This window comes from Osmia bicornis, chromosome 3 (genome assembly GCF_907164935.1).
Source record: "Osmia bicornis bicornis chromosome 3, iOsmBic2.1, whole genome shotgun sequence".
Classification (NCBI taxonomy): domain Eukaryota; kingdom Metazoa; phylum Arthropoda; class Insecta; order Hymenoptera; family Megachilidae; genus Osmia; species Osmia bicornis.
Window position 1 is genome coordinate 9,691,346 of NC_060218.1, and position 24,874 is coordinate 9,716,219.

General features: G+C 37.0%; 2 protein-coding genes across 4 annotated transcripts in view; one reads left to right on the forward strand and one right to left on the reverse strand.

Annotated features, from left to right (window-relative positions):
* The window catches only part of LOC114874308 (centrosomal protein of 290 kDa-like), a 141,699-nt gene that overhangs the window by 36,911 nt on the left and 79,914 nt on the right, over positions 1–24,874 (forward strand). The gene's annotated exons all lie outside the window — the stretch shown is intronic.
* On the reverse strand, positions 13,670–14,964 carry LOC114874313 (THO complex subunit 2-like). Of its 2 annotated transcripts, none has more exons than XM_029183492.2 (2): positions 14,872–14,964; positions 13,670–14,563 (listed from the first exon to the last, which is right to left on the reverse strand). In XM_029183492.2, the coding sequence occupies exons 1-2, from the start codon at positions 14,912–14,914 to the stop codon at positions 13,863–13,865; spliced, it is 744 nt and encodes a 247-aa protein (XP_029039325.2). In that variant the 5' UTR covers positions 14,915–14,964; the 3' UTR covers positions 13,670–13,862. The 2 variants fall into 2 exon arrangements, with proteins under 2 accessions (XP_029039325.2, XP_029039324.2); XM_029183491.2 differs by having other exon boundaries at positions 13,670–14,579.

Consider the following 24,874-nt stretch of genomic DNA (forward strand, 5'->3'; position numbering starts at 1 on the left):
CTTAAACATCATTGCGTAAGGTTATGAAAGTCGTGAGAATTTGAACGTTGGATGGAATATTGTAATTGATTATGTAAGTAAATCAAATTCTTCGATGTCTAGTAAGCCCTATTGTCGAGTAATTATTCTTTTATTTGGAAGATGTGAAAGACCTTCCAGTATCCTGGACACTTATTCGAATTTTCTTTCTCAAATTTCATTCAGAATTCTTGGACCAGTCGATTCATTTCTCTTTCTGCACTTATCATTATTTAATTAATAGGCTTTCAATTAAAAAGAATTTTTCTTAATTTTCTAAGAATATGAAAATATATAATAGAATACCTTATTTATAAAATTTTTATTAGAGGATGATTTTAATTTTAAAGTTAAGTACACCTTGTGAGAAGATAATTTATTTCAAAGTTTTCAATTTCCAAATTATTTAATAAAATAAAATATTTAAATCGCGTTACTTATTTCCCTGATTTGCAACGTTAATCAGTTGTTGCGAAAAAAAAAATAAAAAATAGGAAAAAATAAAAACAAAAAATGTGGAAACGTTTCTAACAGATGTATCGATCTCTATGACGCAAGGTGTATCGTTCGCTCGGTTGCGATTTAGATCGCAAAAAGTTTGATTAATCAGAGGATTCTTCGTCTGGTTTCACGCTGAAGATCGTAACGAGTTGTGCATTAGCCGGCGGATTGCGAATCGTAGAAAGCGAAATGACAAGTACAAATCGCGAACGTGGTCTCGTCGTGGATCATCGAATGGCATAACGGTGATCGATCAAAGCATAACAACGAAAGCGCGTTGAATCTTATCTCTTGCTCGAGCGAATCGGTTATGAAGTAAGGTAATTGATCGATTACGCGATCGTAGATTCCTTGGCTACCGTGTTTTCTATCTGCGGCAGTTTCCTGTTTCCGTTTTCCTCTCATTTCGTATGCAAATCTTGCAATTTGATAATTATTTTATTATTCTGCAATGTCTCTTAAAGTATTACGATCTTTTAAAATAATACGATTTTTCAGTAATCGAATTAAAAATCTTTATCATGTATCGGTTACATTGCACGTGACACGTCGTTCATTTCAAAAGACTTTCACAGATGCTTGTATCCGCGTGTTACATGGACGCGAGGGAAATAAGTTTATTGTTCGAGAATTATGTGCACGGTTGTTCTTTACTGCATTGGAACTTGAAAGATTAAACGTGATTTGCTCTACGGTGTATGCCACAACCTCTTCGTTCTTGAACGCAGTCGTTTTTCATATTGAATAATATGGTCGTTTACCGTTCTTCTCTATGTAACAGGTAATGCCTAGCTGAAGAGACGTAAGCAGTGTTTCAACTATTATAGCGTTCTATTTAAATTAATACACGTGTTGTTAACGCGTTAACTGCCAGTAGATTACCTACTATCAAGGATACCATAAATTAATTTTAAAACTGAAGCTTCCAATTCGGTATTTAAAATGTTTAAAATTATTGAAAATTTCTATTCTTCTTGAATTTCAATAAGAAAAATTTGATAGATTATTAAACACATTCCGTCTTTTCAAGTATATAATTAACCCTCGGACAGCGGACCATGGAGAGAGCCCCTATTTTATTTCCTAAATTTTACATTGTTCCTTTAAAAATTATTCTTTCATTAATCATTTAAAAAATAATTATTAGTTCGAATGATACTCTAACGAAACGTGAGAGTTAATTGAACAATCCTATCCCATCCAAATGATTAATAGAGATTAAAATGATTGTCAGACGAATCAATCAGAAGGGGAAAGATAAAGCGCGAATGTGATCTATTGGTCGAGAAATCATCGTAACTTGACCCTGTGATGAGGAGTTGGTGAAGTAAAAGTCATTCGATCGTCGACATAGATCTCTGCTTTTAATGCAAGAGCATCACGCGAGGGAAAAAATTCGATGCAAGGTGTAATTATGTCGTAGATCTTCTCGAGACTTCACATTCTCTTCGAGGGGAGCAGAACTTTCATATCAACTTGGTTACTTTTCGCTTACTCCTGAAGGGTTGTAATCAACGATTCATTACGATCATTGCAAAATTAATACTTTGTTTTCTTTCGATGCTAATTGATTGCAAATTGAATCGTTCATTTGATAATGAAATTTATAACCCCTTCGCGTATTTTATCTTCGAATAAACCAAATTACTATGAAAAAATATAAAATTGTTTATTGGCTACTTTCGCGACTGCATAAAAGTCACTTGTCGAACGTGTTTACTTCAATGAAAAACAAAAAGTTTTTCAGCACTCCAAATGCGAAAAACGATGCAATGTGAAATCTAGAATTTATTCGTTGTAATAATCATATTTATAGTTGAACAGGTATCTTATGTTAGACTTTCAGATAATGTTATTCCGTTCTTAACCTCGCTGATGTAATTTCTGAAAGAAACTCGTCATTAGAATTTCATTTGAATAGTACCAACAATAATGAAAGGGTGTATTAGTCGCTTAGCCTCTGTTGTCGAATAAATTACACGGTAACTTAATCTTTAATGCCTTGATAATTCCTAAACATTAGAATTTCTGAAGAGGTTGGGATATTTCTAATGCTAAACTTCATGATTGAGTCATTAATGACTATTATAAATACATTATCATTTCTTTAAATTTTTTTATTTACCACCCTTTTCAAATTTTTTTTATATTTTTTATTAAACGTCCCATTAAAGTAAACTATGTCTATTATTAGAATTTCCAAATGTCACTTTCAAATTGTGTAATTATTGAATCACAGAAATTACTGTGATACTCAGCTTGTAAATGATGAACCATTAATGGAACTTACCATAACGATCACTCAAACAGGTCTGGATTTAAAATTTCTACTTTCTACTTTGTGATACAGATTGGTCAGTTTCGGTTAAACGATCACGGGACAGTATAATCACGCGATATTTCTTTCCGATCTTTACACGCTTCGGTTCGCTCGTTTTTATTTCTCATTCGGGCGTTAATAATTGCGGTTTAATTACGATTAATGGATGAATCACGACGAAACGGTAGCTTCTTGAGTTTCAACCGGTCGATCGGATGAATTCGAGTCGTTCATTAATAAGAACCCGTTTCGGCGAGGATGATCATTCACCAAATGGAAGAAGTGTTGGTTCATGGAATTCGAACGGTTTTTGTGAATGCAGGGAGGTAATGATGCTTTGCATGCAGTCGTGGTATTGACTGTGGAGAATCGAAAAAAAGGAATACTTTCTCTAGACAATCGTGGTCCTCGAAAGTTAGCTCGGAATGTCCCAGGTCAAGCTGCCAGAACCTTTTACATACCAGCTCTCCTTGGACACTTAAGCTTAGTTCACATTAATAGAATGAATAAGTAAAGCTAAAGTATACCTAATAAGTAAAGTAAAGTAAAGTAAAGTAAAGTAAAGTAACTATATTAGGATGTCTCCGTATTTCACTTTACTTTCTCTAGTAAGGGTTGCAGTTCCTTTTTCAAATATCTATGTTAATATATTTATGCTTCGCTTCATCGTTCAATTATCGGTGATGAAACACCAATTGAAGTTCAACTTCTGCCTTAATGTTATCCGTAACAGGCGAGGTCAATTACGTCGCGAGATTTATCGTTTTATCGTAAAAACTTGTTTCACAAGGGGTGATTTAATGTGCCACCGAAGATAATTGAATGTTGTTTGCTGAAAACATTGGCTAGACCATTCTGTTTAGCATCTCCGGGCGAGATTAATAGACAGCAAGTCGTTACTGGCTGCCGCAACAATGTAAGAAAATTGCTTAAACCAATCGGGGGCAACGTTTGATCGTATTACAACAGGTTGAAATACTTGCCACGAAGATCAGGTGTTCTCAATTACTATAGCAATATTTCCATATTTTTTAATACTAAAATATTTTTTAATTTACTTAAGGGTTGAAAATTGCAATTAAAATATTTTTTAATTGACTCGGGGGTTAAAAATTGCAATGAAAATATTTTTTAATTTACTGAAGGTTTAAAAATTACAATGAAAATATTTTTTAATTTACTGAAAGTTTAAAAATTGCAATTAAAATATTTTTTAATTTACTCAGGGGCTGAAAATTGCAATTAAAATATTTTTTAATTTACTCAAAGGCTGAAAATTGCAATTAAAATATTTTCTAATTTACTCAAGGGCTGAAAATTGCAATTAAAATATTTTGAAATACTCAAATTAAAAAAAAGAATTTCTGATTAACGAAACTGTTGTAGGTACGTAATTTTATTTCACATCCGTCAACTTCTTATGCGTCACACTGTTTAAAAATTGATAAATGGAGCGTACTATCGGGCAACGGAACATCGCCCTGGGCTTCAGTTTCGTTCATTCAAGTTTGATCGATCGACCGATCGAACCGAGGTGAATCGAGAAAGTTACTTGGTTACTATATAAATGATCGGTATCTAGAATTGTCGGGGCGTTTTTATCCCATTAACCGGGACTTCCGTCGCTGAGAAACGAATCCGTGGCGCGGCGTTGATGTTACGTACTTGGTGTTTCATTTCTTTGCTCGTCGAATGAAAGGTTCCACTTTCTGTGGTCCAGTAATCGTGATGAAAGGCACGGACCATGGGCTGTTACATCCTTGAGTCTTGGATCGAATTAAATGACGGAAGAGGTTGAATAATTTTAATCCGTTTGACCGACATTTATTTTCTGAACAAGACAAATATTTTTCATATTTTGTTATCAAGTTATTAAGTTAACAAATCGTGACCTTCTCGTTCTTTTATCTACAAAATTATTAATTAAAATTAAAATAAATTCGAGTCTAATAATTTTTCGATTTTTCTATAATAAAACTTTATCGATTTTGAACCAAAGTACAGAAAAAGTCAGAAATTTAATATAAAAGTATATGGAAAGGCATAAATGACAATATTTATCGCACACAATGATACAGCTGTTGTCATCGGCATTACGATGAGGAGATGCAATCGTCTGGCTCGCGAAAGGTGTATCCTTGACGGTCGGGGCGACGCCGGAAATTCTTTGTAAAAAAAATCATTTTTGAACAGGTTTGACCGGTGGTGGGTCTTTTTCTTTCTTTCGTACTGTTACAGATCCGAACAAATGTGAGCGGCAACGTGTGAACGCCTCGAATCCGGGACAATGATATAACGTTCGCTCGTGTACATACGCACGGTGGGATCGCAATTGCACGCGTGCTCGTTCAAACAGTCATTTGCATACGATCGTTGTCGATAAATTAGGATGGAGTTCGCCAAGTAGACGAGAGAGGTGAACGAGTTTACGAGACGCTTTCTTTCGATTCGAGGCAGGTTCATTTCGCCACTTTGATTGTCCCGAAAAAAGAAAACGAGCTTTTCAACTTGCTACGCTTTGAGACGGTGAAAGTGATACCGACAATTTATCGTAACTTATGGGGTTTCACGAAACGCGTTTTAATTCGAACAAATTTTATTTTTAGAAGAGCAATAGATATTCGTGGGTGTTTACGGTAGCCATTTCCTCCGTTAAGAATCGGGTTGATATTTGTACGAAATATTGAAATTTCTTACGCTAATTACATTTTTTCATTCTCCAGCTCATTAAGTGTTCTCGTTTCGCAGCGGATGGACAATATAAATTGCTCCACTTAAAATGAATTACTATGTACATGTTATTCAATTATTCAGCGAAAGTATTTTCGAGGATGACAGATATTCCGGTAACAGGATACGTGACGTTTACTTGAACTTAACGTTTATATTAACATTAAATGTATTCACATACGTGTTGAGTAGCGAGCGTGCATGCAACTTCATGAATGAATACATGAATGAAAAGAAGTTAACTCTGCATAAATCTCGTGATAATATGATGCATGTTTCATCGTGCGATACCGGTGTAGATACAAAGAGACATTACGCTTACGTTTTATCGCGTTACGATAGCTCTGTTGTGTGTTCAAAGCGAGGGAACGCTCTTCTAATTGAACCGAGGCGACAACGTTCATTTCCACTTATAAAATTTAAATTTTCAGTTTACAAAGTTGTCAATTAAAATAATTCTATCACTGTTTTCTTATTTTAATAGTTTTTTTTAGGAATTTTCATTCGAAAGGTTTTTATTTTTAATACGATTGGTAACTTTCTGATGGCGGACCATTTTACGCTGTTTGAGGGTTGAAATTAAATTTCAAGAAGATAGATTCATAGAATTTTTGATGTTATGCAATGGGCGGTCGTTTCGAAACGAGAGCTATAAACTGTTAACAAAATGGGCAACAAAAGAGTGAATCGAGGCGGTAATTAAGTGGTTCACCCTGAGGAGTCACGTACCATTCTTTTACGTTCGAGGTACGCCCACCCGTTACGAAATCCAACGATTACAGAAACCGAAATTCAATCGTGAGCGTATCGAAAGCACCGCCATATACATACGTGAGTAATATGCAGAGAAAGAAATTCGCTTATCGTGGCATCCAGGAGGGAAAGGGTGAAACCTTGGCATTCTCCGCGATTCTGACCCGAATAATGTATCCGACCTTCTGTTTTCGACTCGGAGCATTTGCCATTCTTGAACATGTTACGTTTCCTTTTTTATTTTTTAATTGCCACAAAGTTGGATGTCGCGTGTCAGTTATGTCGAAGTAGCAAATTATCAGCAAATATGAACAAATTGGATCTCGATTCGTTTAATATTTTTTTTTTATTTATGTAGTGGCTCACGAAAATATTTAAAGAGTATATAGAAATTATAAAATATAATAATCATTTATTGTATTTAACAGGAAATAATTTGCAGAATATTATAGTGTCTTTATATAATGAAATTTGATTTCCTTTTGCGCTAAACAACTGCAAAGCTGTCTTGACAACCTCATTTAACATTTTTCACTGGAGTTTAGTATTCTGGGTAGGTGAAAGTTGTTCAACTTATTTGCGAGAAAATATCACTGCCACTCCTCAACACGTGTGTATCTCATTCTCCTTAATTTAGTCATTTCTGCATTCATATTTTGGGTAATAAGCAACGTTTCATATTTTTCACTGTCACCAATTGTGCGAAGTACAATTCTTTAAAAAATCTGGTCAGATTGTACGAAACAAGTGGATGCAATTTCAAAATAATTTTGGTATTCTAAATAAATAAATTTATTAAATTACATTCCAAGAGAATAAAAATGAAAAGGTTGAACAATATTAATCTTTTATTTGAAGGGAATTATGCAACATTGCAATTCTGTAACTCGCAACAATTAAACAGTACTTAATAATCATAATACAGAAATGGTATTTGACTTTAATAATTGCTGGAATGCATTATGTAATGTTAATAGCAGGGTAATGTATATGATGTATTAAATTCCCTAACGAGTAATTAAAACCCTATAATTTCTCCCAAAAATTATTCACAGTAATGTATTATATCGTGCCCTCTCTCCATACAATAATCGTAATACTAAACGGTACAAAGGTACTAGTGGTACCATTTATTCTTAATCAATGTTCATAATAACTGTACGTGTATTCACTTAATTTTAATGTAGATGATAAAGGGGCATTTAAAATTTGAATTAAATTAGTTAACTTATTACATATTGAGAAATTATAATAAAATGTTAACACATAGGCCACCGCAGTAGATACAGCCATGCGTAGTCAGACACGTTAAAACCGCAATTATTCCAATTAGGATCATTTTAGTTTTCAATCTAGGCTTTCCAGTTATTACTGCGGACACTCGATTAATATTAATAATATTATCAGTACCAATTTCAATATCAATATTAATACTAAATATTAGTATTAATATTGACTAGAGACATCGATACGCGTGCAACGTGGACTCGTGTTACACTAATTAACGATATCATTGCTATTAATATCAATATTTATAATAAAAATATTAATTTAGAGTAACGCGAATCAATATTGCGTGTAAAACAGTGTGAAATTTAGAAAATGAAAATAGTATGAAACTTAAAATTAAATTGAAGTTTAGGCTCTCTCCATGGTCCGTCGTTCAAGGGTTAATATCATTCGATACAAATCTCAGTACAGGATTTCTGAACGAACTAGAGGCAAACATCGCGTAACCATCAATCCGACAGAAAAAAAAAATACAAAAGCATCATTTTATTTGTACTTTTATTTTTATAGTTACATAAAACGAACGGTCGCGTAAGTCGAAAACGTACACGGGTACAGGAGATTGAACGCGTGCGAGAGAGCACAAAAGCGGACGTGTTTAATCCGACTATTGAATCGAGTGTGAAAGATGTGTCGGCAGGAAGCGATGAAGAAAAAGGGAAAGGATCCTCTGATCGATCAGGTACGAGCACACTCACGTGATGAACTCGCTCGGGCTCAGTTTCATGCTACATTTTCCTCGCCAATTAGCTCTCTATCGACCTGATCAATTCGATTGTTTTATTAACAATTTATCTCTGATACCATGATTACTTAACATCTGCGAGGATCGTTTATATAATGATGATTCATTATGTTTTTTTTTTTTTGTCTGAGTTCCGTTTCTGTTGAATGCCTGCGTTTCGCTTTATGCCTCTTCCGGGTCTCTCGTGATTGATAAGCATCGTTTTCTTCTTTCTATAGCGTTTATCTACACCAAATTGTTTTCGTGGCTCATTTCGAAATATCAATTAAGACTTCTACTTTTCAATGCGTGGACATTGGGAATTAAAGTATCAGTTAATTTTATTACATCGTAATTTCTTATCTGTAGAAAATTCGACTTGGTACACGACTTTTTATTTATCCACTGTATTACAGTACTAATTACCTCGATAATTGGTAATTGGTAGCTTTGTAAATTTCGCGAAGTAACTTCGCTAATTGGTAACCAATTATTGAAATTCTCAAGTTATAATTTCATTGAGACATTAAACGTTTCAGTGGAATTGGCCTAAAGGTGTAATTATTTAATTTTTCAATTTGAGTTCTTAATTTAACACATCACGCTCTTTGTGTAATTCAAGATTATTCTTTCCTTTTTCTATTTAATCCTTTGAACCAGATTGTTTAAAAAATAAATTCAACTTGTTAACAAATTGACCGTTCAATCTACAGAATTAAAAATCCTTTACAACTTGTCATAACACTGATCTGATTATCCGCAACGGTGTACAAACAAATATAACAGAGAGCAATTTTCACTTACAAATTCACGAAAAAGTAATTAAGCGTTGCTCGGAGATTCGTGGAGTGTTTCGACGACAAACATTCGATGGCAATTTTGATTATCACGAAGGTGTTGTCGGCCCACTCGAGACAACAAGCTTGTCGATTGGCTCGAGCGACAGGTGAAAAGGTTTTTGCAATGAAATCACATCGTGTTTTTGCAGTCAAACGAATGACGTCATGCACAGACAGAAAAATGAACAGGTATTACTCCTCGATGAAAATGAATCATTTCACGGCATCATCAATTGCTATTGACACTTAAGTTGTGCAAATTCATTTTATACACTTGATTTTTCGCATCTCGGAGCCAGTTTTTGTGATATATTTACAAAAATGTTCACAGAATGATTCATCCTGATTTTCTATGAAATTTTCATACGATGTGTTTCGCACTTGGAACGCTCTTAGTATCGACAAGTTCATTAGTTATCAACTGGCTTGCATTTTCGAAAGCATAAGTCACTTAGACGGAGTACATAAAATCCAATCGAACGCGTTCTTCATTCAATTCATTTCATTTGCGCAAGATGATACATTTTTAATTAATCGATCGCCTGAAAGATATTATATCTTGGACTGTTCGGCTCGCATATGGAGTCCGAATCGAGAGCAACCAGTTACCTTAATATCCGAATGAATGACAGAAAACATTCAGCCCCCGGTTGATCAGTTAGTCCGTAACGCCCGTAATTTATTATAATGCAACGATTATCCCTGACGTAATCGGTAATTATACATACCGAATTATTGATCAAATTCACGTGTACAGCTCGTTATTCTTCTCGAACATCGATCCAGTTGAATTATCGTTGTAATGCTTTTAAGATACGAAAAACTCGACAAGAAAAAGAAACGAAGCAACGAGACCTCGCAACAGCCAATTTAAAAAATTGTTTCTTGCAACGAAATTTATTTTTTTTTCCCCGTTTTTAACATTCGCGAATATTGTAGATACAAGGTAGCCAAGGTACGTTGGGTAATTCTACCGGTGAAAAAGAAAAATATTTTTGTAAGCAGTATCAAAGGAGTGTGAAAGGGAACGAAGCAAACGAAAAAGAAAGATCGTTCGCTTCGGCGAACTAGATCGATCCGCGTGTCTAGGAGTTATGTTGCTTGCGCAGCTTGTGCGCACATCTTTGTACACCTGTACACGTGTGTCAGGGAAAACACGATTCTCTCGTTGGTAGCGGAATCCTCTCACACAAGTTCCATCGGGATGCAAGATTGCGCAGAACGCATGTGACTTAGCTAAGTCATATGACTTGAAGAGAAAGTCGATCCTCCTCGCGGGCACGAGATAGAATGCGGCTTGTCGAGTGGTTGTTACGATCAGGGTCGGTCGGCCGACACGAGGATCGAAGAGGATTCGTGTTAATTCAAGAATGATCGATTATCAATAGAATTACGTTAGACAATTTTCATTTTTTTTAAAAACGATCTATGATATGTTGCAAAATTGTTAATTTTTAAATTTTTATTTTTCCTTCAACATCGGAGCCTGGATGAAAGGATAATAACCTAAAGATAAATGTATATTTTTTGAAGAAAATTAGGATATTTATTTTCAGAGGAAAGGTGTAAAATTTAGACGGGGCACTCTCCATGGTCCGCCATTTGAAAGTTTCTATTTGATACAGTAGATAAAAGTAATTGCTTAAAAATGTGAAAGTTACAAATTTGTAGTATTACTTATCAAAGTGTTAATTTTATTTGCAATTATTACAAGTGAGCTTATAATTAACAGCAGATTTCAATATCAATAAACCTTTGAATGCAAACATAATGTGGGGTTGTAAATTACATTTGCATTAATTAGACAATAATATATGCCTCATCGTGTCAAATTATTTTCATTGAAAATAAACGGGCTTGAATCCGCCCTACAGCTTGCCGGACAGTTATTTATAGCAAGTAATTTGCCAAGTTTGCTCAGATCAGTCGTATACCGATTGCTTTCGCGCGTGATACCACCCATTGTTCCTCGGAGCTTTCTCTTTTGGTTCGCGAAGAAGTCGCGAAAAAGGGGACCGACACGCAGGGGGGCGTATTTATCGATTCATCGGACGATAAAAATCTAAATGGATCATTCGTCTCTCGAGACTGGTCTCGAGTTGAAGCTCGAAGTCAGCTTCGAATGAACGAGTAGGAGCTGGAGATATGTATATTGAGAGAAAGAGAGAGAAAGGAATTTTAGTACGCGTAGAGTTGCGTATTCTGACCCAGTTTTTATTCCAAACCCGAACAAGTCACCCATTCTCAATTTTCTAGATCATTTGATCGATGATGATTTCTTCGACCTGTGACTTTCGCTCTTTGAAGTTCAAATTCACTTTCTTCATTTTCAAAACTTTTTTCCTCGTAACTCTTAATAATAATACCAGGAAAAATGATTTAACTTGTAATAAGGAAAATACTTTCGAGATTACAAAGCGTTAATTCTTGAAGAGTAGATAATTAATTGTTGACTTCTTCTTGATTTATCCTTTGAAAGCTCTAAGTTACCCGTGAGTCAGATTAGCTGCATTGTTGACATTTACGCGTTATCACTGAATAAGACCATGATAATTACAAGAAATTTCACTGTTTATTATTTTTATTAGAAACCAGTTTATGTGAATTTCTTTTAATACTCTCGCACAGTGTTTACCTTCAGACGTGTCCTCGACTTCTAGCTGCAGAATGTTGCAACATCTGGAATGAAATTCCGCCTTTGCACGCAGGATAATATTTTGTCGTCTATCGGCTCGAAATAGATTCTTGCCGATCGTTTTTTCTTCGAATAGAAATCGCTGTCTAACCCTTTCGGTCGAATTAACCCGACGACAGTCGAATATATTCAAAACTTATTTCAAAGAAATATTATTTAAACTTTGTTTGTTTAAACGTTACTGTTTGTTCATAGGCTTGAAATAATATTAAATATTGGTCTGTAGTTGAGTTTACGATCAATGTTTCACGGAACTTTCGTTCTTTTGCATACCTCGCTGCGTGATTCACAGTAGGCGAGTCCAGTCTGTATATCCTGTATCGCCTATATCCTGTTGTATCCATTGTTTCAAGTCCTGTTGGTGGTCAACTGTCGGGATATCTTTGGATCATAATATTAGTCCTCAAAACTCGTGCACCTTTATTCCTCTTAATCTGCGGCTCGATTGCGCGCACACTTTTACGTAACGACTTTGCGTACTTACAATTAAAAAAAATTTAATAGCATTTAACACGAATACTTATAGGAATTTCAATGAACTGATTAAATTTAAATGATTTGAAATTGAAAAATAAAACGTATCGATAGGTTACTAAAAACGGAAAATTTCGTTTCCTTCAGATAACACATAAAGGAGTTTTCCGTTTCCCGATGATGTTTTAATAGAGTATTTCTTGAATTAATTTCAATTACCTTGCCGAGCTTCAGGTACGTTTCGTGGAATACTAAGACTCATTATTCTCTTTAGAAATACTCCAGTCTCTAAAGATTCCAGGAAATAAAAATTTGAACACCATTAATAATAATAATCGTGATTAATATACTATAAAAATTGATAAAAATTCAATTATTAGCAAGGAACGCTTTAAAATTTCTCTTTTAGAGGCTTAAACCGGTTTAATTATAAATTTCGATCGGCTAGACGTACGATCCGGATAATAATGGGGGTACGGTCATTTCTATTCTCCCACGCGGACAGCATCGACACGCGGAGAGCATTACGAGGGTCTCTGTTTTATCAGAGGTGTGCTCCATTGTACGGCAGGGTGCCAATACAAGGGAAATACGGTGAAAAGGGAAGAGTTTTCTGTCCTTTCAGTAGAGATTTATCGACGTTTCAGAGCCGCGGTGTTCGTTCTAATTAATGGCGGCCACCTTTTACGGTGTTAATCCTCGTTTCATGTAATTCGGCCGGCGGCTCTCATTGTGCGCGCGCGTGCATGCAGAAAGTGAGAGGACATACGCTCCTCTCGTAATAGGTTGCCTGAGATCACTTTCACAACGGGAGCAAGGTCTTATATTTTTTCGTGTGGATGTTTCGTTGGTTGCTTTCGTTGCTTCGATTGGGGGTGGGAGACTGTTGCGAGAAATTTAAATATACACGTGGTCTTTTGAAAAAAGTTGCACAATTTAACTATTAAACCTTTAAGTTGCAGTACTAAACAAGAAAATAATCGAGGAATTTAAATGGTGATGTGTTGTGAACAGTTTGAGGATGGTTTGATTTTTTTAAGTAGATTTATACTTAATGGCACCATTTAACTTCACTTTATAGTTTTCATAAGAAATGGATGATAATTGTGACAAATTCGAAAGATCATTTCCAAAATTGTTATTTCTCTTCTTTTTTTTAATTAATTCATTATATCTTTGAAGTGCCGGGCACTGGGGAATCCATTAACAATCAATGGGTAAAACAGAAATCTTTGATATGATACTGCGGATAACAACATCGGTAGCGCCACCTTACGTACAACTTCCTAATATGTTCCAACTCACAAGTGACTTTATCTACTGAATCTTGCTAAAAATATAATTTATTATAAAGATATAGAATGGTGCACTACATTATGTTAGTAACATGGTTATATCTCATTTTAATATTCTACTAGAAAAAACAAGATAATTCATAAGTTTATTTGTAGTAATGAGAAGTATTAAAATAATAAAAAAAATTCGAAGATTAAAAAAGAAACATTTTGATAAACAGTTTTATGGTTTTTCTGTTTTTTCTTCATTAATCATTTTCTTGTCCGTTGAGCTTGTTTCTTCCTCCATAGATGGTGTTTCTTCCGTTATTGTTGTTTTATCCTTCATTGCTGTATCTTTTTTCTCCATTGAGCCTGTTTCCTTCTCCATAGATGATGTTTTTTCCTTTGCTGTTGTTTTATCCTTCATTGATCCTGTTTCATCCTTTATTGTTGTTTTATCCTTCATTGCTGAACCTTCTTTCCCCATTGAGCCTGTTTCTTCCTCCATAGATGGTGTTTCTTCCTTTGTTTTATCCTTCATTGATGCTGCTTCTTCCTTCATTGGTGCTGCTTCTTCTTTCATTGGTGCCTTTAACATTGTAGAATTTGATAAGGAAGGCGATGGTGTTGAAGAAGTTGTCGATGAAGGTTCCGTGCTAGGCTTGTCCGATGACTTCATTGTTGATGATGATGGTCCGTGAGGCAAATATAATTCCGGACATTTTACGGCACATACAAGATTCATTAAATATGGCATCTTGTCTGAGGACATGCAGGAAAAATCGCAAAAGGACTTTCGTATAGAATCAAGAAGACCAAATCCGAATCTTGGTGAACCTTCGATAAACTCTTCCGTTGTATGATTTTTCTCTGAAACTTCTTCCTCTGAGGATTCTTCTTCGGAATATTTTTTCTTTGAAAATTCTCCTTTCGAAAATTCTTCTTTCGAAAATTCCTTCTGTTAAAATAAAAATCGTGACAATTAAATTTCTCAATTTTGAAATGCAGAAAATAAACGTTCAAGACAACTTGCTCAACACAATTTAAAAAATTAAAAAATATTATTTTCCTCATAACAGATACATACAATATCATTATTAGTTTTAAATTAGAACGATATATACTTCAGATAAATTTGTTTGAAAAATTGAAATTAGTGATAATTTACACTGATAACTTTTCAATGAAATATGATTTCTATTGGTGTAAGCAAGTTTTTAAAATGTTAGAGAAACTATGGCAAGTCTAACCTGTGACCAAACAGATCCGATCAATATGAGCAAAGCAATCCATGCGGTAAAGCGCGACATAACGAACTCACTGTGAAGCTGATTAGCCGTCGAGTGACACGAACAATATTTTCTCGACACAACACAACTTATATACCACTACTCCTGCTATCCGTGATTTTCTATAACATCTCCTTGAAAATGATGGTTACTTATTCCAGAAGATAAGATACATTTCTTATCGTGTCTCTTTGTTAAGGGAATATTTTATGCAAAATTAACAATGGCGAACTAAAATTACAAATATTTTTTTGTAAATTTCAAAAAAGAATATCAAACGTATAATAACATTGGATATTTTTTAATCAATGTTTATAGCGAACTGATGAATTTCATGATGGATTATTGTTTTTTTCATCTATTCTAATTTGCATAAATTAAAACATTCGTGCGTGACCGATGAATGAAGAAAAGAATCGCGTTGTCGATAAATCCACCTGTCGTGTGTTAATGTCGTGCGACAGATCTAAATCCATTATATTTCTGTGTTCTGTAGTCACGTTGTGTTAATTATCATATCAAAAGCACGAATATCGTGTTATTTTATCTCGCGATCCCTAATTGTATGCAACCTGCTTTGCATCTGCGTGCATTGCTAAGGCTGGATAGTTGGTTCTCTATTGTCTTGGTTAATTAAATTGTACCTGAAAAGAATATATCAGGAGCATTAATAATCCTGAATTTTTTTTCTAAGAGTACTCAGAAAATTAAGAAATTCATGAGAGAAAAAAGAAATGAAAGGTGTCAAAGGTGTAAATTATTGAGACCAAATAGGGGGATCATTATCATCCTGATAGAGAAGTTCTTTATTTTTGATTTTGTGATATTCCTTTTATTGATTTGAACTGGATAATGAAGATTTGAGAATACATATAAGACGTTGATCATATCCGAGTTGTGCTTATGACCTTTCACGCAGGACAGCTTAAAGTTACGTCAATGGTGTGCATTGTTCGAGAGAGCTGACTGGTTGGAAGGCGATAGACACCACGTGATCCTGCTACCAATGACGCCAGGGAATATCAACGGGTCGATAACAATGAAACCGACAACGAAGCCTCGGGAATATTCTCTTTGCCTTAGTCCGCCCTGGCTTTTCTATTTTCTGCTATTTTTCCTTAATACAAGACCCTTGACTACCATAACTTAATTAATTTTTACTCATTAGCAAATTTTCATTTTTTTTAATAGCTTTTTGAGTTTATCATACTGCTTTAGTGGAATTGTATGTACTGTCTTGAGCATGGTGGATTTCCCTAGGGAAAATAGTAGTATAAAACTATTTCCGTCTATTATAACTTTGGTAATTTTTGTTTTAAAATATAACCAAGTAAAACTTATTTTAAAATAACCTATATTTTAGATTTATGTAAATAATACTTTCATATGAAGAAATATCCTGATTATTATTAATTATTAAAATTATTATTTATTCCTGAAAATAGTTTGTGGATTATCCTGGTATCACTTCCTTGCCAGACGTCGACAATGCAGTGTACTGTATGAAAATGTATTGATCATTTCACTGAAAATAATTTTCAGTGAATTCAAAATTATTACTGAACTAATTATACTTAATACGTTTAAATACATTTAAAGAAAATTGGGAAAATTTTTACAAATATTATTGAAAATATTCTGAATCAAAGTTTACTAAATTCTTAAATAATTGCTAATTAAATAGGAATAAATGATAATTTTAAAAATACGGTAGATTTTCACTAATTTCGTTCAGTTTCTTGAGGTGTCAGGAAACATTGTCATTGCGGAAGTTCCTCAGTTCGACGATGTAGCAATTAGTTCTTTTACACAACTAGCCTCCTAGTAAATGGAAGATTATTATTCGTGAAAGTAATCGAACCCGTTATGAAACTCGTCTTTTAAGAAAGTAATCTAACCGTAGTGGGGCTTTCGTAATTCTTGTCTGAATCTCTAATTAGACCCGCATATGCCAATCGATCCTCCTTCAGTCACGCACCAACTCGTGTTCAAATCGTGAGAGAGAACAGGGCAGTGGATATTAGTCGACATTTAGATTGAACTTTTCAATATTCACGTGACCGATTATCATTAGATTCCTAACAAAATTACCATTTCACACAATACACTTTTTTCTAACTCTAGGGAATTTTTTCTTCTACCAAGGATAAACTGTCTCTTTTAACATTACCCACCGCCGGTAATATCACAGTCACATCTTCTTTTGTCTGGCGCTATATTTCTGACCAAAAGAAATCTATCTTTAAAAACATCAAATTCAGCATTTCTTACAACACTTTTCTATCTAAAAGTGATTAAATTAACAAAAATATCCTTGACAGTATAAACTCTGTCGATAACAAACTCCCAAGCATTTCTGGGAATCCCCTTATAGTTGAGTCTATAGAAATATTTGCATGAAAACTGTTTAATGCTCATGTAGTGTGAAATTTAAATTTCCCTTAGTTAAAAGGAAGTGTAGAAGATATAGTGCCTCCCACTCGTCTTGTTTGTCCATAATCTTTACTTGTGGAGGCAGGAGGTTCTAGGTTAGGTTCTCCTTAGGTTCTCCCAACACTAAAGGCAAGTGGTGGCACGTTCCTCCCCTTACATTTACCCTTAACTAAAAGAAGCCTACTACCTGAGTGTATGTACATACATCAGTTCGAATCAACGTCCTTTACAGTGGTGTTGTCCAAAAGTTTGCCCTTATGGCACTTGGATCAGACGTCTTCTTCTACTTATGTTACCATATCTATCATCACTCCATGTAGACTATAATCATCAGAGTGGACAGGCCCAAGTCCCGAGAAATCATGTACTAGTCCTGTCTTAACACAAGTTATATAGGTACAAAGACAGAAAAGTATCCTGACTGATAACTAGACGAGGATCTGGTTAATTAGCCGCACGGTTAGATAACGCTCTTTATCTAGATCGTGCGGAACGATCAGGTTGTGCAGCAGCGCAAACGTGCACCAGCCCAGCAGCCAGTCGGCACTCGATTGGCGGAGAAGCGTACGGCGTGGATGGAGGAGGCGAAAGCTTACGAGGGTCTGTTATAGAGGAGAGGCGTAGAGGAGAGGCAGGTGGCGGAGTTCTCGTTCTTTACAGAGAACTCCACCGGTAGTCGCCTCCTTGACGTTCCTCTGGGGGGTTTCAAGCTCGCGCGTGGGAGTAGAAGCTGATAGTAGCGTGGGGTGCATATCGAAGGGAAGATGAGAACGGGTGGAAGAAGGTTGGGTGGGTGGATGGGTGGTTGGTCGGTCGGTTGGTCGGTTGGTTAAGTGGTCGGAGGGAGAAAGGAGAGAGGAAGACGGCAGACTGTGCGGGAGTAAGGAGCGTGGCAAAGGGCGGTCGGGGAGGTTAGAAGGCCGAAAGAGTGGGGGGTTGCCGAGGCGTGGGTGAGCGGAGCCGTCGGTAAAGGAGCGACGAAGAAAGGAGAAAGACGCGCAGAGTATGACACGTAGACGGTGGTAGAACCAGGCAGATAGGGAGGCTACAAAGTGGAATGGAAAAAGGAAGGGTACGACGTCGAGGGAGAAAGAGAGGGACGAATGAATGACTGAGGGTGTAACGAGAAAGACGGAGATACTTGAACGTGCACAGGATGTAGTAAGAGAGAATGAGAAACGTTATGACGGAAGGTGAGAAACACGGGTTGAGGATGAACGGAGATGGAAGGGACAACAGGGATAGTGATACGGTGTAAAGACAAATAGAGCGGGAATGCAATAAGGAGAGACGTAGCCCGAATATACATACATACATACATATTTCGAAGGAAGAGGAAGGCAGGAGGAAGTGAACAGAGAGGGACGACGCGTAGAACAAAGAAAAAGAACAATCGAGAGAGATAGCTCGAACAGATAGGCACGTCTGGAGTGAATGAGACACAGAAACGGATGAATCCTAGAGGAAAAGGGTACGGATGAGAATCTAACGTTGAAGGAGCGATGATGAGAGAGAAGGAGAGTACCGAGAGCAAGTAGAAGAGAGTGACGAGGGTGAGAGAGAGTGAACAAGTGAGTGAAGCGAGGGAGGATGAGGATGGGGGGTGGGGGTAGAGAGGGCAAAGCAGAGAGTCGACTCGGATATGAGGGTGTCGCGCAAGCCGGTCACGCCGAGGTTTCCATGGCAACGACAGGCGATAAATCAACCCGCAACATCCCCGAGTACCGCCAGATAAAACCGCATACACATATGTGTATACGTACATATACGCGTAGAGGAGATACCGACTGGTAACTCCGCGCCCAAAAAGTTTTCCCTTCGACCGATTTATGCCGCCGTTGCTTGCAACACCGAACGCCTTACCCATCGAAGAACTCTTTCTCCCTTTTCTCCTCTCTTTTTGCCCCCCCCTCTTTGTATGTACTTACCTCTTTCGACTACCTTCCCATCTCTCTCTCTTTCTCTCCTCAGCCAAGTCTTTTATAAACTTATCTTTTTCTCCCTTTACTCCTCTTCATTCCAGTTCCCCTACTTTTCCTTTTCTCTTTATTATTCTTCTCCCTCTCGCTTTTTTAGAAGACACCGCTCTCTCTCTCTCTCTCTTCTTTATCGCTCACCTTTGCTCTCCTTCCTCTTCGCGAGGTCCATGCTCTCTCTTTTCCCGTTCGCCTCTCTGTTTCCCTTTCTCGTTCATTTGTCTCTTGCCTCTCTGCTATGCATCGCAATACAACACAAGGTGTACACACCGAGTCCCTCGGCTACATATGCACTAGGGCTGTTAAGGGAATTTGAATACTCGGTGTATTCGAATAATCTTGAATAGGAATTTTGTATTTGGTAGTTAAAACACTTTAGATATTGGATTATTCGAAATTTGGGTATTATAATATTCGAAATTTGGATATTGAAATATTCGAAATTTGAATATTGGAGCAATCAAAATATGACTACTTTGAATATTCGAAATTTGAATATTGGAACAATCAAAATATGACTACTTTGAATAATCGAAATTTGAATATTGGAGCAATCAAAATATGACTACTTTGAATATTCGAAATTTGAATATTGGGATTATTTGAATAAAGAATTCGAATTACTCGAATAGTTAAACTATTCGAAGTTTTGCACCCTTAGTATGCACGGTGGTTGACCTATCGTGTCGCATACCACGACCTCGAGGTGTCCTATCGCCATCCTTCTCAACAGTGCTACCAGAAGAATGCAGACGTTGTTACTTTACGATTAAACGCAGACGGTGTTGATAATAACAGTTCATTTGCCTACCACGTTTCCTATCCTGCTACAATGTTGCATAGTTGTTTCTTTGTACGAGAATGTACATTAAAAGGAGATTAAATTCTCTTTACTAATATAAAAATGATCAAATTGGAATTTAATTGACGAAATCGTTGAAAATTACGTACACTGTTAGAAAGAACTGGAATTAGACAAGGGTAGCGAGTTGGGTTAAGTACATAGATTGATTTTTTACCTTTCCTTGAAATATATCGAACCCTCAGGAAAAGATTTATGTCACCTATAGATTATTAACCTCGGTCCAATGTTTGTACGAGGGGGTTGGATGTTTCAGGGTCGATTTCTACTTTTCTGAAGTATTGGCCTTTCCGAAGGGGATGGTTTCGTCATAAGTTTCTTTCTAAGAAAATAAGCACCAGCAGGTTTTAGATAACATCGAAGTCGTGTAATAATCTATATTATTTCATGTCTGGTTATAAATTGCTGTTTTCTATCTGCCAATATTACTAAAATTATTTTTAATTATCTAAGTAGAATCGTTCTCATTAAAACAGATGATTCTAAAAATTCAAACCCGACATGTCATTCAGAAAAAATTCAAAGTTAATTTAAATGAATATAATGGAAAATTGAAATGTTTTCTTAAAATGAAGTATAAATTAAAAAAAAAATAAGTATACCTGAGTGATTTTCTTCACCCACCTAATATGACAAGTAGTTACATCCTGTGTATCAGGATGTGACATTTTACTCGCAGCACGGGGGCAGAAAATGCGTGGGTCACAAATAAACCCTTGCGTATCTAATCTGATTTAGCACGCCACTGACGTCACCGGAGGCGCCTCCGTGACGTTAGGCGGCCGTCAGTGACGTATTGCATCCCGCTTGGTGAGCGTCCTTGTCCAGGATGCTTAAGGTCGGTGTAATGGAACACTTTTGCCGGCCACGTGTACGTGATTTTTTTGTTTAACAAGGTCGATTGTCGGTCTGCCCTTTTACCCTTTCAATCGCGACGCCGTATCGTCCGTGTTATCCATCCACCTTTTTTACCTTTACAATGTGTCTGGCCTTGTGAAAGAAATATCAATGGCAAATTTTTTCCGTCAACAGAAATAACGAAATATCTCGAAGATAATAAATGAAACAGTTTCAACGTAGCAATCAAAGCGTTAAAATTGAAACTAATTAAAAAAGAAAAAGGCAAGAGAAGGTGAAATTGATGAAGTGTCACTTCACTTGAGTACTCGTTCGATCAGCATTCCTGCTGTATCCTAAAAAATCACTTTTGACCGAATGAACGCGTCGCGACGGCCGTCATATCACGACGCTACTATTTTAACACGGACTACATCCGATGATCAGCGGAGACACCTGTTGCTCTTTAATTTGACGTAACGCGTATACGATCATAAGGTCGTTCGGCTTTGAAAAATTGCTGGCTCATTACGAAAGAGGAGAGAGAAAAGAGGTGAGCCGTAACGAAAGCAATAAATACACTGAAATTTTCCCTCGCTAATAATACTCCTCTGTCACCATTCCCACCCTTTGTATTTTTCTCATCTACTCGTATGCTGAACAATTTCGATAAACTAATAATTACAGAAGCAAATTAAGTTTCATTATTCAAGAATTAATCTTAAGAACACTAAAAAAACTAAAATTTATTAAAAATACATTATTTCTATCATCTAGAAAATTTCATAAAAAATTATTCATCACTGTCTTCAGGATTAGCACTGAAGAAATAAACAAAATTTAGTAAAGACATTTAAAATATTATAAATTGTATTAGAATATAATAATTGATACGTAATGAAATTTCTATTAGCCATGAGAAGCGTCGGGTTAGGGGAGGTTGAAGTAGCGACTATCTCATCGGACACGCCATACCCTGGCGTGTACGCGAAGTGAACACCCCCCTCTCGACGCGAAGTACGTTTCAGCGCGCGACTTGGAGCGCGCAATCGTGTACGTAACCTCGTCCGATCCTTCCTCTCGAATACTAGATTCTTGGCCCCGTTAATCGACGTGGCAAGAGAAAGATAGATCCCGAATCCACGGGACGTGAACGGGCAAAGCGTGTTCACGTGCGGTGGTTCAGCATTTCTCTCGGTGTCCGTTCTCGGTGAAGGTTCATCGAGAGCGGCGTTCGTCCGCATCCTGGTCACTCGATTTTCGGGGTCGTTCAAAGTGGACGGATAGAATGATAATCTGGGAGCAGCTTGGTAGTTGGTAGGTATTGATCTGTCGGTCGGGGTGTTACTGTGTGGTATGGTTGGTCGGTGGGCTGGATAGGTGGGTGGTTGTGCCATGGTGGGCGAGGGTAGAAGCGGCACTAAGGGGGTGAAAAGGGGGGGAGACGGTGAAGAGGAGGACGAGAGAGAAGGTTGGTGATGAGGTGGCGCGGAAAGGGAGAGGTTTAGGGTGGTGGAGACAGGAATGGGGCAACAGGGGATGAGAGGTCGGGTCGGGACGGCAGCAGCTATAGCCTTGCGCTCCCTGCTTCTCTCTTCCTCTCTATCTTTCTTTCTCCGACTCTGTTTTACTCTACAGGGTGTCCCATTTAACTGGGACAAGTTGGGTCTTTGAAATAATTACAGATGGAAAATTCGTGGGGCAACATTAAATTCTGGAAATCATTTATGCACTTTTGTGCATCGATGCAGCAGTGCATTGGCAAAGGTGCAATTGCACCTTTCCTTTGAAAATATGAAAATTGTATATTATATAAACTTGCTTATATCGGGTAGAGTGATGCACATTCTGGAGTTAAGCTTATGCACTTTTGTGCATCGCTGCATTGGCAAAGTGCAATTGCACCTTTCCTTTGAAAATATGAAAATTGTATATTATAATATATAAACAAGACTTATATCGGGTAGAGTGATGCACATTCTGGAATTAAGCTTATGCACTTTTGTGCATCGGTGTATCAGCAAAGTGCAATTGCATCTTTCCGTTTAAAATATTAGAATTATACCGTAAAATTATTATTGTACTTTGAAATTTGCTATATTATTTTGACGTTTAGTAGTCAGAGAATTGAATACAACTTGTCCCTATCGCCTGAGACACCCTGTACATTTCACTCGGCCCCTCTCTGTCGGTTCTTTCCCTGTTTAACTATTTCATCCTTTCTCTATCTGTGCTAATTTCGCTGTGCTTCGTTCCTCGTCACACTTGCTCGTCTCCCCGTTTCGTTCTCCCTCGCATCCACGGTTGTTGCTTCCTCAGTCATTCTATTTTTCCCTTCTGTTCACGTCCCTCCCGCTCGCGGCTTTTTTCTTCCCGTCTGAGCCGCTAGTTTCTGCCACTTTGTCTCTTCTTTTCACTGTTCCCTTTTCTTCTACCCCCTCGTCGTCGTCGTCTCTCTCTCTCTCGCGGGACTCGCAACGTTTTCTCTCTCTTCTATTTTCATTTCTTCTCTGGCGAACGTCGGTTCCTTTCTTTTTTTTTTTTCACCCCTTTCGCGCAGAGAGCATACCGTACCTTTTCCCGCGTTCGCCACTGCGTACCACCCTCACCGTTGTGTCCCTCTTGTATTTTCATTTTCATCTTTCCTTTTTCGCGCGGGTACTTGTGTTTCGCTTTTGCGAAAGTGTCGTCTCCGTCGCACCCGGGAGTCCTGTGTCGAGAGTGTGCGGACCGAGAGAAACGATTATGGGGCGAACGGGGTGGCTATGCCCCCCACAGGATATAGGGTGTCGGGGGGAGATTGGCAACAGAGTATAGCCGTTCTCAGTTTTACCATTCACCTCTCTGTCTTTCGTGCTTTATGGCTCTCATTTTACTTCTCTCCCTCTCGCTCCCTCGCGCGATGTGTTTGATGCGCGCGCGCGCGCGCCTGTTACCCTGCCTCCTGCCTTGCATCCTCTACGACCCCGCGTACCTTGGATTCGGTGTGGTGGTGCGGTGTACGCGCCACCGGATTGGCGGGCTGCGACCCCGCATGAATTATTCGGTAACCTAATAGTTTCTTGAGCAAAGAGCAGCAGATCGTCGTAGCTATCTTGTTTTGCATAGCGGACAGCTTCGTCGATCTTTCGGACAGCGCGACGTGGTAACCGGGGATGAGATAAAGCCTGCCCACCAACTAGAATGAATCGAGATTTTTATTGACGGGTCTATTGATCCAGTTCTTTGGGACGCGTTGTTCCTTTGCCACCCCGTGCGTCGAGGGTATTTAAAGATCGCCAGATATATGGGGGCATCGGGGTGCTTGTAGGGATGTTTCACTTTTGTACCGATGTTACGATAAAATACAATAATATCTTAACGCTCGCATTCCATACGATGAACTTTCAAACTATTCTATAAGCCGGAGTTTACGTAGCATTGAAAACTTTGCGTGTAGGTGTCGTGCACAGATAGATGGATGAATGGGGGTAATTATTTGACCGACTTTTGTATAATTACGTAATTGAGAAATACAGAAGATTTTAATTGAATTTATATTTAGGGGTAGATTTTACATAATTATTTGGTTAATTTAAATTTGTAACAACTGATAGGTAACCCTTTTGGAGATTAATATAGCACTTAATTTATTTTTATTTATATTTTATTTACAATTACATAAGTGAATAACATACAATATATTTATTGAATTTAAATTTAGGAGTAAATTTTATATAATTATTCGACTAATTTAAATTAGTAACAAAACTGATTGGTAACCTCCTTGGAAATTAACCAGCACTTTATTTATTTTTATTTACATTTTATTTACAATTTAATAGAATTACATAACAATTTACTTAAGAAGTGAATT

Excerpts from the sequence above, each read along its gene's own strand:
- LOC114874313 (XM_029183491.2), bottom strand. The coding sequence starts at position 14,931 with ATGTCGCGCTTTACCGCATGGATTGCTTTGCTCATATTGATCGGATCT. Across the intron at positions 14,580-14,871 it reads TCGGATCTGTTTGGTCACAG|AAGGAATTTTCGAAAGAAGA; the intron begins GTTAGACTTGCC and ends TTATTTTAACAG.